General features: G+C 36.1%; 1 protein-coding gene across 2 annotated transcripts in view; it reads right to left on the bottom strand.

Moving 5' to 3' along the window:
• Positions 1-825: 825 nt before the first annotated feature.
• Positions 826-15,178, bottom strand: part of Ccdc186 (coiled-coil domain containing 186) — a 51,198-nt gene continuing 36,845 nt past the window's right edge. For both annotated transcript variants that reach the window (XM_046450294.2, XM_046450293.2), the window contains 6 exons: positions 10,838-11,093; positions 9,711-9,900; positions 8,372-8,452; positions 6,939-7,149; positions 5,568-5,787; positions 826-4,740 (listed from right to left, as the gene is read on the bottom strand). In XM_046450294.2, coding sequence (XP_046306250.1) covers positions 4,657-4,740; positions 5,568-5,787; positions 6,939-7,149; positions 8,372-8,452; positions 9,711-9,900; positions 10,838-11,093 — 1,042 coding nt within the window. In that variant the 3' untranslated portion in view covers positions 826-4,656. The remainder of the gene's footprint in view (positions 4,741-5,567; positions 5,788-6,938; positions 7,150-8,371; positions 8,453-9,710; positions 9,901-10,837; positions 11,094-15,178) is intronic.

The following is a 15,178-nucleotide window of genomic DNA, read 5'->3' on the forward strand; positions in this document are numbered from 1 at the left end:
AACCTGGCAATTGGCGCCCAATGTGGGGACAAAAGGTCTGAGTCTTTAAGCCTCTGGGACAAAAGCGACAAAAGCCTCCTTCCTTCACTATACCTCCAATTCAAGTTTCCTCCTGCTCCGTGACTTAAATTAAGAACCACAGGCCAATAGCGCTTTTCTCAACTGATGCTCCTTGCCTGGGTATTCCTTTCTCTTGCAACCACAGGCTCCAGAACCAGAATGTCAGGAAAGCCTTCTCCACTCCGTTAACTGCCCATATTCTACAGATTCTGACTTCAGGGGACTCTTTCTAAGAATGACCTCATTAGCATAATTAAAGGGTACCTGAGCTGTTAAGAGATAGAAACTAACACCTTGTGATGTGAAAAATACATCACACACCATCGCACATATTAACTTGATTAAATTAATGCCATTTTAACACATAATTAGTTCTTTATTATTAAAATCAGACATCATGGGCAAGTAAGTTCCACAGTTTGTGGAAAATCTGAATATATCAAGTAATTAGGTTCAATAAGAAAAGTTCACATGCCTGCAGGCCCAGATTCTTTTAAAATGCTGAATTTTGTTATCAATGAACAAAAATTTAAACTACAATCTGGCATTCAACTTAATTCCTTTACTAGTATTGTTCACCCACTCTAATCATGACCTAATCCTATTGGAAGGATCAAGTTTTTCTAGAAAGTGAAAATTCCCAGTCTAGTTAAAAAAAGAAAATTCAAGCAATCTGAATCAATTTTGCCACATAGTCTGGAGAATCAGTCTGTTTAGTGAGTGATGCATGAAAACAATTAAAGATGCCATTAAAATACAACTTGGTAACCAGGCATTACCTATTTAATTGGTATAATATATATACAGAGTAATCTTAAAAAGCTTCATTTTATACAGAAACATTTACAAAATGAACAGTGTAATTAAATTAAAGATTATCTATACAATGCACACACATATGTCTTCTGGAAGATAAAGGATTTTCATCATCACAGTCAAAATGGACAGCCATATGCATTTAAAAAAAGAATTCCATTTCAGAAGAAAAATACATTTTTAATATTCAATTATATTTTTGTTTTTCTGAAAATTCATGTTTGGATACTTTTTTCAATTGTTTCTCTTGTTCAGCCTTGAAAAATTTCAGGTTTCTAGTGCCACCAACTGGTGTTAGTTTAAAATTAATAATCTCAGTGTTAAAAAATAACATTTTGTTTAAAAAAAAATCTTAACTGAAAAATAGGCTCCTAGAGTCAAAATTCATGAAATATGAATGACAACATGATTTATAAAAATATTTTCACCAGGGTAGCATATATAACATTTATAAAATTAATGGTTGCTAATCGTCTTATTTCCCCGCCCTCTTCTTTCACTGGTAGGTAAATCTTGGTCTAAGTTTGTATGTAGAAAGTGAAAAAAATCCTTAGAAAAAAATAGTATACCACAAAACAAAGCTTGGAAAAATGCGTGACAACAATTAGATTCATCTTTATGAACATCAAATAGGCATTAATAATTTAGTACAATCGTAAAAACCTAATGTCATTTTATGGTGCTCAGATTTTTTTCCTTTTTCTTAGAGACTAATTAAACATTAAACTGTGACAAAAGTCAGGAAATGTGTAGAACCACCATGAAAACAGCAATTTGCTCTCAGTATACCTTTGCAAGGATTCAGTTTTCCAAGTTTCATGGCAAAGTGAAATTTCTCAGCCACCTTCACGCCCAAGTAAAGTAAGCCTCTTCTCAGCCAAGTAGGGCTGGCATAAGCTAAGAGGCCCAAAGGCCAGTTCCTACTGCCTCCCAGCTATTTTTTTTTAGACCATAAGTTCTCTATGAGGATGTTTAATTGCAACATAATACCTATAAGGTAGGTTTACAATGTGTTTATTAAGTGAATAAATAACATGTTTGTAACCTGAATCACTTTAAATGATAATTAAAAACAAAACCAAAAACCACCAAAGTTGAAATTAATTCTTCTGTCCAATTTTTGATCCTTATAACAGATTAAAGTGTATATGGGATGAGAGAATGGGAGTCACAGCAAGTATTCACTTTCAAATCAAAACCTACGAGGTGTACCTACACACACTAAAAATTTCCTGCTCAAAGATACCAAAATATTGCTAACCTAAAGAGCTATTGATGTGTACAATATCAAACATAAAACAAATTCCCTGTAGGTCTCAGGTTTATTATTCTCCAGACACCCCATTCTTCTCTCTATTCAATATAGTAAACGGGTGGAAGGCCCTCCAAATCCTTACATTAGGAGCTGTTCGAAAATCAGGACAGAAATGGGTATCGCTAATACATGCATATTTTTATACAGTACTTTGCTCATTCCTGATCCATGTATAAAAGGAAGCAGTAGATACTGAAGAACAAAAAGAAAACAAATTATTTCCTTCAAAAATTTTCCATAGTTTCTTAAGTTTATCAGGAAAAATGGCAACAATACCGTCGAAATATGGCTTTTAATAATTTTCCTCTAAAATGGTGGCACAAATATTAATACTGAATGCTTCATTTTTGTCTAATGTATGTATGTGTATATATATATTTGAAATATGGTAACTATATCAAATATATATGAATATATATTTGAAAGTGTATAGGCATAGAATACGATGAATCTGATCACTATTTGGCCTCCATTATACATTTTGTACCCTAGAGGGAAAAAACTTTAATCTTATAGTTTATGAATCTATAGCACATGAGAAACCAGGAAAAAATTAGATATGTTGCCTATTGTAAGTAGACTTTTGGAGTGTCAACCATATGTCTAGAAACAAATGGGAAAATAATTGATTTTATTGCACTTACCCTCTTTTTTTTTAATTTGATAAATTATTATTGATAAAAAGCAAGACACATTAAAACTAATACTTTTTATAATTATTTTAAAAATAAAACATCTTTAAATGTGCATTTTCATTCTGAAATAAAAAGGATATTTGCTTTTGGATGACAATGTATAACTTGACATGCACAAAAATTAAGACACTACAATAAATGACCTGATCTTTACTAAATTACCTTTTAAATAATGTTAAGTTGATTTAAAAAAAAAGTTAAAACCCATTAAAAGGACATTGCCACAAGTCCAACTTCAAAAGCCCATACAGTTCTTTGAAGGCTTTTAATCTGTCACCCCCAAGGCTCACTTTCTTTTTGGTGCACAGGGATGGGGGTGGGTGGAGTAGGAAGGATGCCAAAATCTAAAACAAAAATGAGGTTTGTGGTAACAAACCTGCAGATGAGCTAAGGTGTCCTATTATACAAAGAATCCAAACATAATGCAAAGTCAAAGAAATTATAATAGGTGAGAAATAAAAGGAGGTAAGAAAAAATCTGATGACAAATATTGATATGACTACAACATTTAAATCTACATCTAAAATAAATATTGTAAAAATCCAACAAAATATAGAAAAATATCTAAAAATCCAACAAAATACAATAATTTGGCTTAAAAATTCCTTTGGTTTTTAGATATATAATTATTTTGTGTTTTAAATAAATATACTAAAACATCACATTTGGGGGAACTTCATGATCACTCCAATTTGATATATATTTAATTGTTTCAGTAGTGAAGAATGGTGCTCAAATGGTTAACAAAGCCATATGCTGCTTTCTCTTGGGAAACTGGTTCTTAGTAAGTACCTTAAAATACTAGTACACTTTATCTTTATACAATGTTAGTAAAATTAAAGTATTTCCATGTCTAAGAATTATTCATTTCGCTGTTCTAATGATTGGATCCACTTCACATTTTAAAATGTAACTGAAGTCCACAGAAAATTTTTTCAATAAACATGTTATTCTAAACCATATTTAAAGTAACTAAAGATTTTAAGAATTCAACTATTAATCCAAATATGAAAAAAAATGGACCTACGATAGACAACGAAACCTGACAGAGACATTCAATGTCCAACTATTGCCATTTACCAACAGCTGGCTTTTCTATTAAGTTCAGTTTTCATTAAAACAAAAATTTAAGTACTCAACTGCATCCTTAAAAGACAACCAAATATTATACTGGAGTGTCAAAACATTTTTTTAAAATGTATTTTGAGATGGGATTTTGCTATGTTGCACAGATTGGCCTCAAACTCCTGGTTTCAAGTGGTCCTCCCCCTGGCCTCCTGAGTAGCTGGGACTATAGGTACACACCACTGTGTCTAGCTTGAAACAAATATTTTTATGATGTCCTTACTTTTCTTGGTGTTGTGGAAATTGTAAATCAATGAATGAGTAACACTTCTTTGTCTTTTCATGAATCATTTTTAAAGATGAATAATTTTTGACATATTTTAAAGGGAAAAAATATGGAGAAGGGTTTTTTTTTAAAGCCCTTTTAGTAATGTTCAGCACTTAAGACTATGAGCAAATTAAGTTGTTCAGACTCAATGATAGGCTGTTGTATTGCACCATATAAAACAAATTTCATCAAAGCCTACACTCTTACAGTATGCACAGCAATGCATCCATTTTTAAAAGGACACTTTTTTTATACAGATGAAGCAAAACAAATTTTGACTGGCTTATACACAAAGTAGGGAAAAGTTTCCAACAACACTGGTCAGTGGCACCTGCTCCTGGGTGGCTTTTATCTGTTTACTGGGCAAGAACTTTGTATTAGGTTTTCTTTGTCCTCTGCTCTAGTTCATGCTGGTGTTTAATAAGACGTTCTATTTCTGTTCCAAGTGTTTGTAGATTTTCCTTTAATAGTTAGGGGAAAAGAGAGAAAACAAAACTACTAAGTATAATAAATAAAAAGATTCAATTTGAACTATTTTTGCCTAAATTTTGAAACTGAAGGAGTGGTGATTAGTCCAAAAATGCTAAGTGAATTAGTGAATTGAATTAGATACACAGATGTTTTTAGTAAAGTAGACCTGTCCTTTTCAAAGTTATGATATTGGGGATTAAACCCAGGGCCTTGCACATGCTAGGCAAGTGCTCTATCCCTGAGCTACATCCCCTAGCCCACTTTTCTAAAATTTTATTTTGAGACGGAGTATCATTAAGTTGCCCAGGGTGGCCTTGAACTTATGACACCCTCCTCTCTCAACTTCCCAAGGAGCTGGAATTATAGGTGGTTTCATTATACTCAGCTCATATTTAACCTTTTTATCATAGCTATAGCAATTCAATACATAAAATGATTAATTATTAGATTTAAAATTTATTTTTAAAACCCATTACTAACTATCAAGGCCCATGTTCAACAAATAGATAATAGCTGCAGAAAATAAAAGAAAGCTGGAAAATATATTAGAAACTCCATAGTCTTAAAAAGTGTTTCAACAATGACCTGTAATAGCAATGTATATCAAAGGTCATCCATTGCAAAATATATAATTCATCCTACTATCCAATAACTAAACTGACTTAGTTTGAAAATTATGCTTTCAAAATAGAAAAACATTAAATTTTTATCTCTTGAGTAATAGAAACCTATCAGAATTAGCCCGTCTAAGTGCCAGATGAGACTAAGAAAGAGGCACCATTTTACTTATTGGTAAGTGAATGAGAAACACAAATACCTTCAAAGTAATATTTTTTAGTAATGTATCCTCCAAAACAGCCTGCAATTTTCGGTTGATTTCCAAAGACAGTTCCAGTGTTAATCCACTATCAGCAGGATGAGATGTATATAAAGATGCCATGATGCCACCTCGTCTACTTAAATGGACTTTGTTAAAATCAGAAGCCTCTGAAGAAAGTGTGCCTGATTCTTCTCGTAAAATGTAACTCTGAATTATTCTGCAAAACAAAATGACACTATCAATTGTGTACCTGAAGAATTAAAAATACTGGAATTTGTAAGAATCAGCTAAGCAGAAGCATAAAGAGGCCTAGCATAAAATAAATACCTATTAAACTAATAACCTAATACATTAGAAAAGAATTTTCCTTATTCAGATGGTTTCTTCAGCTATTTTACTTTTATTCTATCATGATTAATGATATATACACTGCTTTTTAAATTCCTTTCCTTATTTACATAAAACATTTAAGCAACTATTTTATTGCTCTGATTTCTATTAATATTGTTTTCCTATTTTTAAACTTTTTTAAAAAGTAATAGGCAAACTTTTAGTAACATGTTTAAAATTAAAATTAAAATGGCTTAGGAAAAGACCTGCAATATAAGAGCAACATCTCTTGTTTAAATGAGTACAGTATCAGTGAGAGGAATATGGCATAGGACAGGCTCTGGAGTCATTCAGAGCTGGGTCTGAATCTCTAGCTCAATGTCTGTCCCTCACAAGAGGATAATCCTGACAGATAAGAGTGATTTTACCTAGGCCCCAGTTAACTTATCTACAAAATCAGAGAACTCACTCTCACTCAGTGGCTGTAGGTAATCAGTAAGATAAATGCTAACAGGCATAGTACAAGGAATTACCTAATTATATTTTGCTCAACAGGAAAAAAAAATATCTAAAACTTCATGTGTCTCTTAGAGTCATTAACATGAAAATAAAAAGCCAAGTAGCACACTACTGAACTCTATGTCTTCTTCAAGGGTCTTATGCATGCTAGGCAAGCACTCTACCACTGAGCAATACTCTCAGCCCTAGATCTATGTTTTCTTTCATTTTTGTATTCCCCAAACCTAGAATACAGTAGGTGATCATAAAATATTTGGAACCGAATGATTATAAGAATTATTAAGCTGGATATGGTGGCACACACCTGTAGTACCAACTACTTGAGAGGCTGAGAAGCAGGGATGCTTGAGCCCAGGAGTTTGAGACCAGCCTGAGCAAGATGTGAGACCCTTTCTCAAATTAAATAAATAAATATTTTTTGAAAGACAGAATTCTTGATATGATTGATTTTTGAAAAGAGTGCTTTTACCATGAGAAGTATAGACTCGGAACAGATAGTGCTACCATAATAATACATACTTTGTTTTTTTCCTAATTTCTTCCACCAATTGTTTGATGTGGTCTTCCATAAATTCTATCTTTTCATTTTTCCGGGCATGTGCTTTCTGCAACCTAACTATCCTCTCAATCAGCATGGCCTTGTCCAATTCTGGAAAGTTATCCACAGCTACTGATGACCCAGTGTTTTCTGGAGATCGATCTTCTGCACTGCTCCGAGCATTAAGGGACCCTAAATGATATGCACACATACAAAAAAAAAAAATCAGTTTAGATATTATTTGTAGTCTAGCATGCTAGACTCTCATCTCATGTATCGTTTATTTTGGTATCATTTTCAAATATTCACCCTAACATAGCTGGATGTAGAACATATCATAGGTTATTGGCTAACCAACTTCTTGTGTCTGAGTATACTGGCAATAAAATAGCAAAGCGTCCATCTATTATGTCTCTCAAGAACAGGATGTGAAAGTAGCAACAGAGAAACAAAAGATCTAAGAGAAAGAATAACAATTATAAGTCAGACCAAAATTAAAGTAAAAGAGAACAGAAAACAAAAAACAACAAAAAACAGTGGGGGGCAGAATGTAGGATATAGGAGAGGAGAAGGAGGACAGAATATAGTGGATTATGTTCCAGAGCCAATCTATCCAGGTTCAAATCCTACTTTTCCAATTATTAGTTGTGTGACTTTGGACAAATTATTTAAAACTCACAGTGCCTTGGCTACTTCATGTCAAAATGGCATTAGTAATATTATTTACCGTTCATAAGATTATTAATATATTTATCTCATTTAGATGAGTTAATATATGTGAAGCACTCAGAACAGCGCATTATAGTAAGCACGATGGTTAGCTCTTCCTTTTTACCAATACCAATGAAATGAATTTTTGGTCCTCTTTACCCTATAAAAATCTGTTTCTCAACCCCACTGTATAGATTTAAGATAAGTAATGTATCTTATCTAAAATTATATAATACATTGCAGAAACTGGGTGTGATAGCACATGCCTGTAATCTCAACATCTCAGGAAGCTGAGACAGGAGAATTGCAAGTTTGAGGTCAACCTCAGCAACTTCATAGTGAGAGAATAGAACAGAATATAAATAAAATATAAATAAAAAATGGCAGAGGTGGGATATAAACATGCAACAATAATTTCAAATTCACATTCTTTCTACTACACATTTTTTCCACTATTGTAATAGCTGATAATATTTTGCCCCTCTAATGTGCAATTCCTAGGAGACAGTATAATGTAGAAGTTATAATAGAGAGACAGAGAGAGAATCCCAAATTTTATTACAAAATAATTATATAAAACTTCAATATTTTGTTTCAAAAGGAAACAAAGCATATCAATATTTTTAAGACCCAAATGCTATTTATTTTTATATTCAATTACTAAATAACAACTAAAACCATTGTTTTGTTTTGTTTTTTTTACCTGATGAACTAGAACGACTCCCCATGCTGCTAACTTCTTTATCGTAGCTTCCATTCTCAACCTGATCTAATTTTCTTCGTGCTATAGGAAAAATAAGTGGATTACTTACAATAATCATCATGACCGTCCCATCCATCCCTGATTTTAGTTGCTAAATTCATTTAGTAAAAAATGGCATAGACTATAATAATAATAATAAGACAAAGTTCTTGAATACCTACCTTAGAAAGCTGTAGATGTCATTCATATAAAATGACATTTGGAATTGTACAGGTCAAATACAAAATATACAAAAATGACATTATGATAACTGACACTGGCATCATTTACTTGTACTGAACTTAACTTTTCAGAGTCCTGACAAAAGCTAAGATTGTGGTTCAGAGCACTTTCCTAGCATGTGTGAGGCACTGGGTTAGAGCCTCAGCACCACATTAAAAATAAAAAAAATAAAAGAAAGGTATTGTGTCCATCTACAACTTTAAATAGATAGATAGATAGATAGATAGAAGTCCTGACAGATTTAGAGGATCCTACCAGAAATTTCCCTTCAATTATAAGTATAAAAACAACTGAATTCTTATAGCAAATAACTGAACATATTCATGTTAAGTAATACATTTCACCCTATTTGAAAATAAATAAAGTTGTGGAAAATGGTAAGAGAATAGCTAGTTGGAATACTTGTCTTATTCATCTTTGTCCAAGCACATAGTACAGATACCCAATAACCTCTATGCATTTTAAATTAAAGAAATCTGGGTTTTAATTCTAGTTGATCATTGTTGTGTTCAGGTAATTTATAACCTTTCCAGGTCTGTTTCCTGAGACCCAGATGCAGAGCTAGGTCTCAACCATCTCTAAGTTAGAGACAAGATGTAGATCCAGGTACCCTAAATGCAGTACAGATCAATTCATAGGCATATGTAGGTAGAAAATATTACAATTTTTATTTACGCTTAAAGATAAATCTTTTCAAATTTCTATTTTTATCTAACACATCTAAAATGCATAAATAAACACATAAATTGGAGAAAACCAAATATTTTTTACTGATAAAAAAGTATGTAATCAAAAAAGTTTAGACACTCTTGCCCTAAGGTAATACCTACCACAATTCTTACATTCTGTGGCTCTGTGAATAAATATCCTTTAGTATAGAAGACAGGCAGTTCATAGAACTGCAAGGTTAGCAATTTATCTATGAAAATTAATATGTTAAAAGGAATAAATAGCTCCAGTAAATGTAGTAGAACCTGAAATATATTTTTTCTACAAAATCTTTAATGATTAAAAGAAACAAATATATTCAAGGTCTAAATGAGGAAGAATTTTATACCTTGCTGAAGTTGCTTGGTAAGATCCTTGACATTAGAGGCATGTTTACGTCTTTGAGTTACTAACTCATCTTTCAGTTCTTCTACCTGGGTACTCAATGCTTTAACTTCTGTTTGTTTACACATAAGGTCAGCTTGCAGAGTCTGGACTTCCTCTTTTCGAAGTTCTTCCTCTTTTAACAATCTACTTTCCTGAATATTAAGTAAGATAAAATGAAAAAAAATTTAAATCATATATTTATTTCTATTATTGCTCAAATGACAACCTTAAAAATATATGGTCCCTGAGAGACAGTCTTCTATAGCTCCTCCTTACAAGGTTTTATTTATTGAGCTCCTCCAAATTCTCATATAGTGAGGCAAAGGGATACACTAAATGAGTGTGTTGTTCTGCACATGCAAAACTACCTGTGACACAGGTCTTCGAATTTTTGCAATTTCAAAAACTCAAACTATTCTTTTATATTTATTATTTATTTTTTTTTAGGTGGACACAATATCTTTATTTTTTATTTTTTTTTATGTGGTGTTGAGGATAGAACCCAGGGCCTCGCGCATGTTAGGCAGGCGCTTTACTGCTGAGCCACAATCCCAGCACAAACTCAAACTATTTTTATGAGTAATTTGAAGACATTCTAATAACTTGGAAATATTAAACCACTTTGAAACTATTTTTTAAAATAAATGTAAAGTATTACCTTTAAAAAAATATATAATGATTCTAGTTAAGAATGACAGAAACCATGGCTTTCTTATTTTCAAAAGTGAAACATTCTTCTTTATTATTTTAGGGAGAAAATTTATTACAAATCACGTCAGTTGAAAGGAAAAAAACCAACATTTTTTAAAATATGTATTTTTTTAGTTGTAGATGGACATAATACCTTTATTTTATGTGGTGCTGAAGATCAAAGCCAGTGCCTCACAGATGCTAGGCAAGTGCTCTGTCACTGAGCTACAGTTACAGCCCGCAACATTTTTTTTTTAAAGCATTTGAAATTACCAGAAAGTCAGTGCCAATAGAAAAGTGCTTAAATTAACTACTACTACATTTTTATGCTGTGGGGAAATTTTAATCTGTGTTTCTTGTTAGTTGTTTCAAGAGTTAAATATATATATTTATACTTACCAAATTAGTATTTGTCTGTCTCATTTGTTCACATTGGTTTTGCAACTGACTTTCACTACAGGAAAGTTTATCATATTGTGACTGCAAGGAATTGCACTCAGATTGAAGCTGTGCATTCTTACTAGTGAGCTTTTCTGTGAACAGCAGTAGCTCAGATTCTCTTTTCCTACTTCCTTCGATGTCTTTTTGTAGGTCATTAATCAAAGAATTAAGACTTTCCATTTCTTCCTTCAAATTTTCAATTTCTTGCTTACCTCTAAAAAACAAAGTTTATATTTCAGAAAATATGAGACTATTAAGGGACATTAAACTAATGGTTTGGGGAATTTTAAAATTTCATTAAAATTTTCAATTTAAATGCAATGCTTTATAAAGAGACTTTTATTCATTCATCCAAATATTTATGAATGAATAAAATAATAGGAACTAAGGACTGAGAGTATAAATGAGCAGGGCCTACATGCTCCTGCTTTCAAAGAACTTTTAATCAAGAAGGGAAATTACACGAGTGTGATAGCTGTTTCTGATGAAAACCCGGCAAGTTGCCTAACTTCATATAAGTGATGCTCAAACTAATACTTAAAGTAGCATTTACTGTCTGCAAAGGTCCAGTCAGTAGATAAGCTGGGCGTCTTGGCATATGGATTTTGTTGCAATCGTTCCACTTTGCCACTGTAGATGAAAATAGCCAGAGACAATATGTACAAAAATGAGTGTGGCTAGATGCCCAGAAAACTGCACTTACAAAAAGAGGTGGTGGGCTAGATTTGGCTTATGGGCCATAATTTGTTATCCTTCAAAAAGAAAAAGAAAAAAAGGAAAAAAGAAAAGCAGAAGTTTGTGGGAAAAATTCAAAATAAGTTCTAGGAAGAGGAATGAATATGTGCTAAAGCTGGAAAGGGAAAAGGAGAAGGGTTTCTGGTTGGTACCAATAGGTATTCAGCACTGATGATAATCAGGACTTCACTACATCCTTAGCACTTGACAAGGTCTTGACAGGCCTTAAAAATCCGTTAACAAACTACAGCTGAAATATAAGAGTGAAAAAGAGGAAGGCACGAAGAAGCAAGGAACAGGTCACTAATCTCACAAGCCATGCTAAGGCATTTGAACTTCCTAGGCAATCTTTGAGGCAATGGGAAATCACTGAAAGGTTTTGAGAAAATGTTCTTTTTAAAAAGTTTATGCTAATAACAGTGTAGGAAATGTCCTGGAGAAAAAGTAAACAGAAAAATCAGTTTATGAGCTATGGCAGTTTTCCAGATGGGAGCTGACAATGGCTTGGATGATGGAGGTAAGAGAGGGAATATAAAAAAGTAAACGGACTTGAATGATATTAAACACTGGACACATCACTAATACTTTGGGACTGGCTAGGTATGTGAGAGGAGGGAAGGAAGAGCCAAGCATGACCCCCAGGTTTCTGGGTTAGACAGTCATTTGGGTGCTATACTCATCACTTATCCCAGAACATGAAAGAAGAAGCATATTCGTGGACAGAAGAAAGGACTCAATTTTGGATATATTAAAGTTTAAGGTGTTTTTGGTACTTATGTGCCTAAAGCTAAGCAAAAAGAGCTGACAATAATGATTCAAAGAATCTGATGCACATTAGAGGAACAATTAGGATCACTCAGGGAATGACAAAATTTGAACACAAGAGGGTTTTCTGACAGAAAGAAAAGCCTGATAAAGAGACTAAGAAAGCGTGGCCCAGAAGGCAGGAACACCCAAAACGCATGATAAAAACAGAGCCAAAGGAACAGAGCATTTCAAGAAAGGTAAGTTTAACACTGTTAAAAGATCCTAAAAATTCAAGCAAAGCTGGGTCTGAGCTATATCCACCATAGTTAAGGGGATATTAAATTTTATGGAATGCTGAGATCAAAGTTAGAATAGAAAGAAACCCAACAAAGGAAGTAAAGAACTGGGGAATGAGTACAGCTAATTTTTTAAAAAAGTAATTACTTTATTTTTTATTCTAATTTGTTTTATATGATAGCATAATGCATTACAATTCATATTGTACAAATAGAACACAATTTTTCATATCTCTGGTTGTACAGAGTCACACCATTCGTGTCTTCATACATGTACTTAAGTATTGATGTCCATCTCATTCCACCATCTTTCCTACCCCCATGCCCCCTCCCTTCCCCTCCTACCCCTCTGTCCTTTCTATTGTTTGTCTAATCCTCCCACACTCCCTCTCCAACCCCACTATAAATCAGCTCCTTATATCATCTCGGGAGCAAATTTTTACCACTTGCACATAAGATAGAGCACTAATCTGTAGGGTATATAAAGAACTCAAAAAGCTAAACACCATGAGGACAGGCTGGGGTTGTGGCTCAGCAGTAGAGCGCTTGCCTAGCATGCATCGGGCACTGGGTTTGATCCTCAGCACCACATAACAATAAAATAAAGGTACTGTGTCTAACTACAACTAAAAAAAATTTTTTTTTTTTTAAGAAAAGCTAAACACCAAACAAAACCCCCAAATAACCCAATCAATAAATGGGCTAAGGAACTGAACAGACACTTCTCAGAAGATGATATACAATCAATCAACAAATATATGAAAAAATGTGGAGACTTGGCGGGGAGTGAGGGAGTGAAGGAGGGGAAGGAATGGGGCGGGGAGGCGGGGAGGGGAGGAGGAGGGCGAGCGCAGCGCCGCCACCGCCGGCAACTTTGTGAATGAGTTCAGTGCGTGCGTGAGCGAGTGAGCGAAAAGGAGAGCGCGCGGCGAACGCGCCCGGACGCGCGGCTGCACCCCGAGGCGGGCAGAGCGGTGAAATTTCATATTTGGCTTTCCAGTACTGACCATAACCTAATTTCCAAGATTTTTATAAAGGTAGACTCAAAAGGACTATACTTTCAGAATGCCATCCAGAGAGTAATGGAGAGAACATGGCGGCGAGAGGGGAGGCAGCGCTTTCAGTACCTCCTCAACTACGGGGTCAGAGAGACGCATGGATACGCTTAGATTCGACCTGCTGAGAAACTCCTAGCAAAATTCCACTAAAGAGAGATCGGCCGGGAATCGGTAGGATTTTTGGAGGTGACAGTCTGCGCTAGACGAGTGAATCTCCGCCACGCAGCGCAGAGGTCCAGACCCGCCAGCTGCTGCCTGCGCGACTCAGCGACTGTCGGCTGCCTGCACGCGGCCCCTGCGCGTCAGGGCAGATAGCCTCCGAGGCGCAGCGCAGCAGGAGCCGTGCAGGGACTCTAGGAAGAGGTCTCTCGCCAAGCCTTCATGAAATAGCAAACCAGGAGCTGAAACCAACCAGAGACAGACCAGTCCCACCCCTCCCTTCGGACACTCCGGCAAGGAGCCTGGGGCCCTCCATAGCAGAGTGGTGACATCACCAGAGTTCCCCTGACAGAATTCCTTCCCAGCGGAATCCACATTAGCAGGTGTGTGACTCCCACCCCCTCCAGATACAAGCAGCCAGGAAACCACCGGGGGCGTGTCTGTAGGGAAGCAGAGGGGATTCCAGATCCCCACCTCCCCTTAACACCAGCGGCGACACCCAAGATCTTAGCTGCTAGTTTCTGGGGGCGTGCCCACCAAAGGGGTCCGGAAAAATTAAACTGTTGGTTCCCAGATCACCCCACCACAGCACTGGGGCTTAGATGAATGACAGAGAGGGTGTTCATCCTTCGGGATATAGGACACGCGGTGGGGCTGCAAGTGTAATCAGATCCTTGGGGAACCGCCTCTGGTGAACAGGACCTGGCTGGCTGGCTGGGAGGAGGAACAGGGGGAGGGGCCGGATAAGTGAAAGGGCTCTGGACTAACAGGATTGAGAGACTCCCAGGAGCCACCTTACAGGGATTTCTGTCAGCACATAGAGGGCAAAAGCTCGGCGCAGAGGGCACAGCTCCGCCTATTGGAAGAGAAGAAAATGGGATTCAGCCATTGAACAGGGGATGCCAGCATGGCAGAGATCTGATGTCATCGGAGAGCGGCCGAGGAGAAAACTTCATAGGTGCCAGCGGCGACGGAAACAGTTGGTCCCCTGGTAGGGAGGGTGAGTCACAGATACCCGAGTCTCTCTCGCTTTGTCCTCGAGCCAGAGGGGAGGAGCGGGGCCGCCGCCCGCGCCCGCAAGGTAGGCAGACCTGCGACCAACCTGCAGATCAGGCCCAGCGGTCTGCAGGCGTGGTAGGAGGGGCAGGGCAGAGCCACCGCCCGCGCCGGCAAGGTAAGCAGACCTGCCACAGACCAGCGGATCAGGCCCAGCGGCCTGCCAGCGTGGTACACACTTCACCCCAACTGGAGTAGGGGCAGAGCAGAGCCTTCGCCCGCACCCAGATCAGGCCCAACGGCCCGCC

The sequence above is a fragment of the Marmota monax genome, unplaced genomic scaffold (assembly GCF_021218885.2).
Source record: "Marmota monax isolate L192 unplaced genomic scaffold, Marmota_monax_Labrador192_F-V1.1 WCK01_AAM20220418_F8-fsc00004, whole genome shotgun sequence".
NCBI classification, from domain to species: domain Eukaryota; kingdom Metazoa; phylum Chordata; class Mammalia; order Rodentia; family Sciuridae; genus Marmota; species Marmota monax.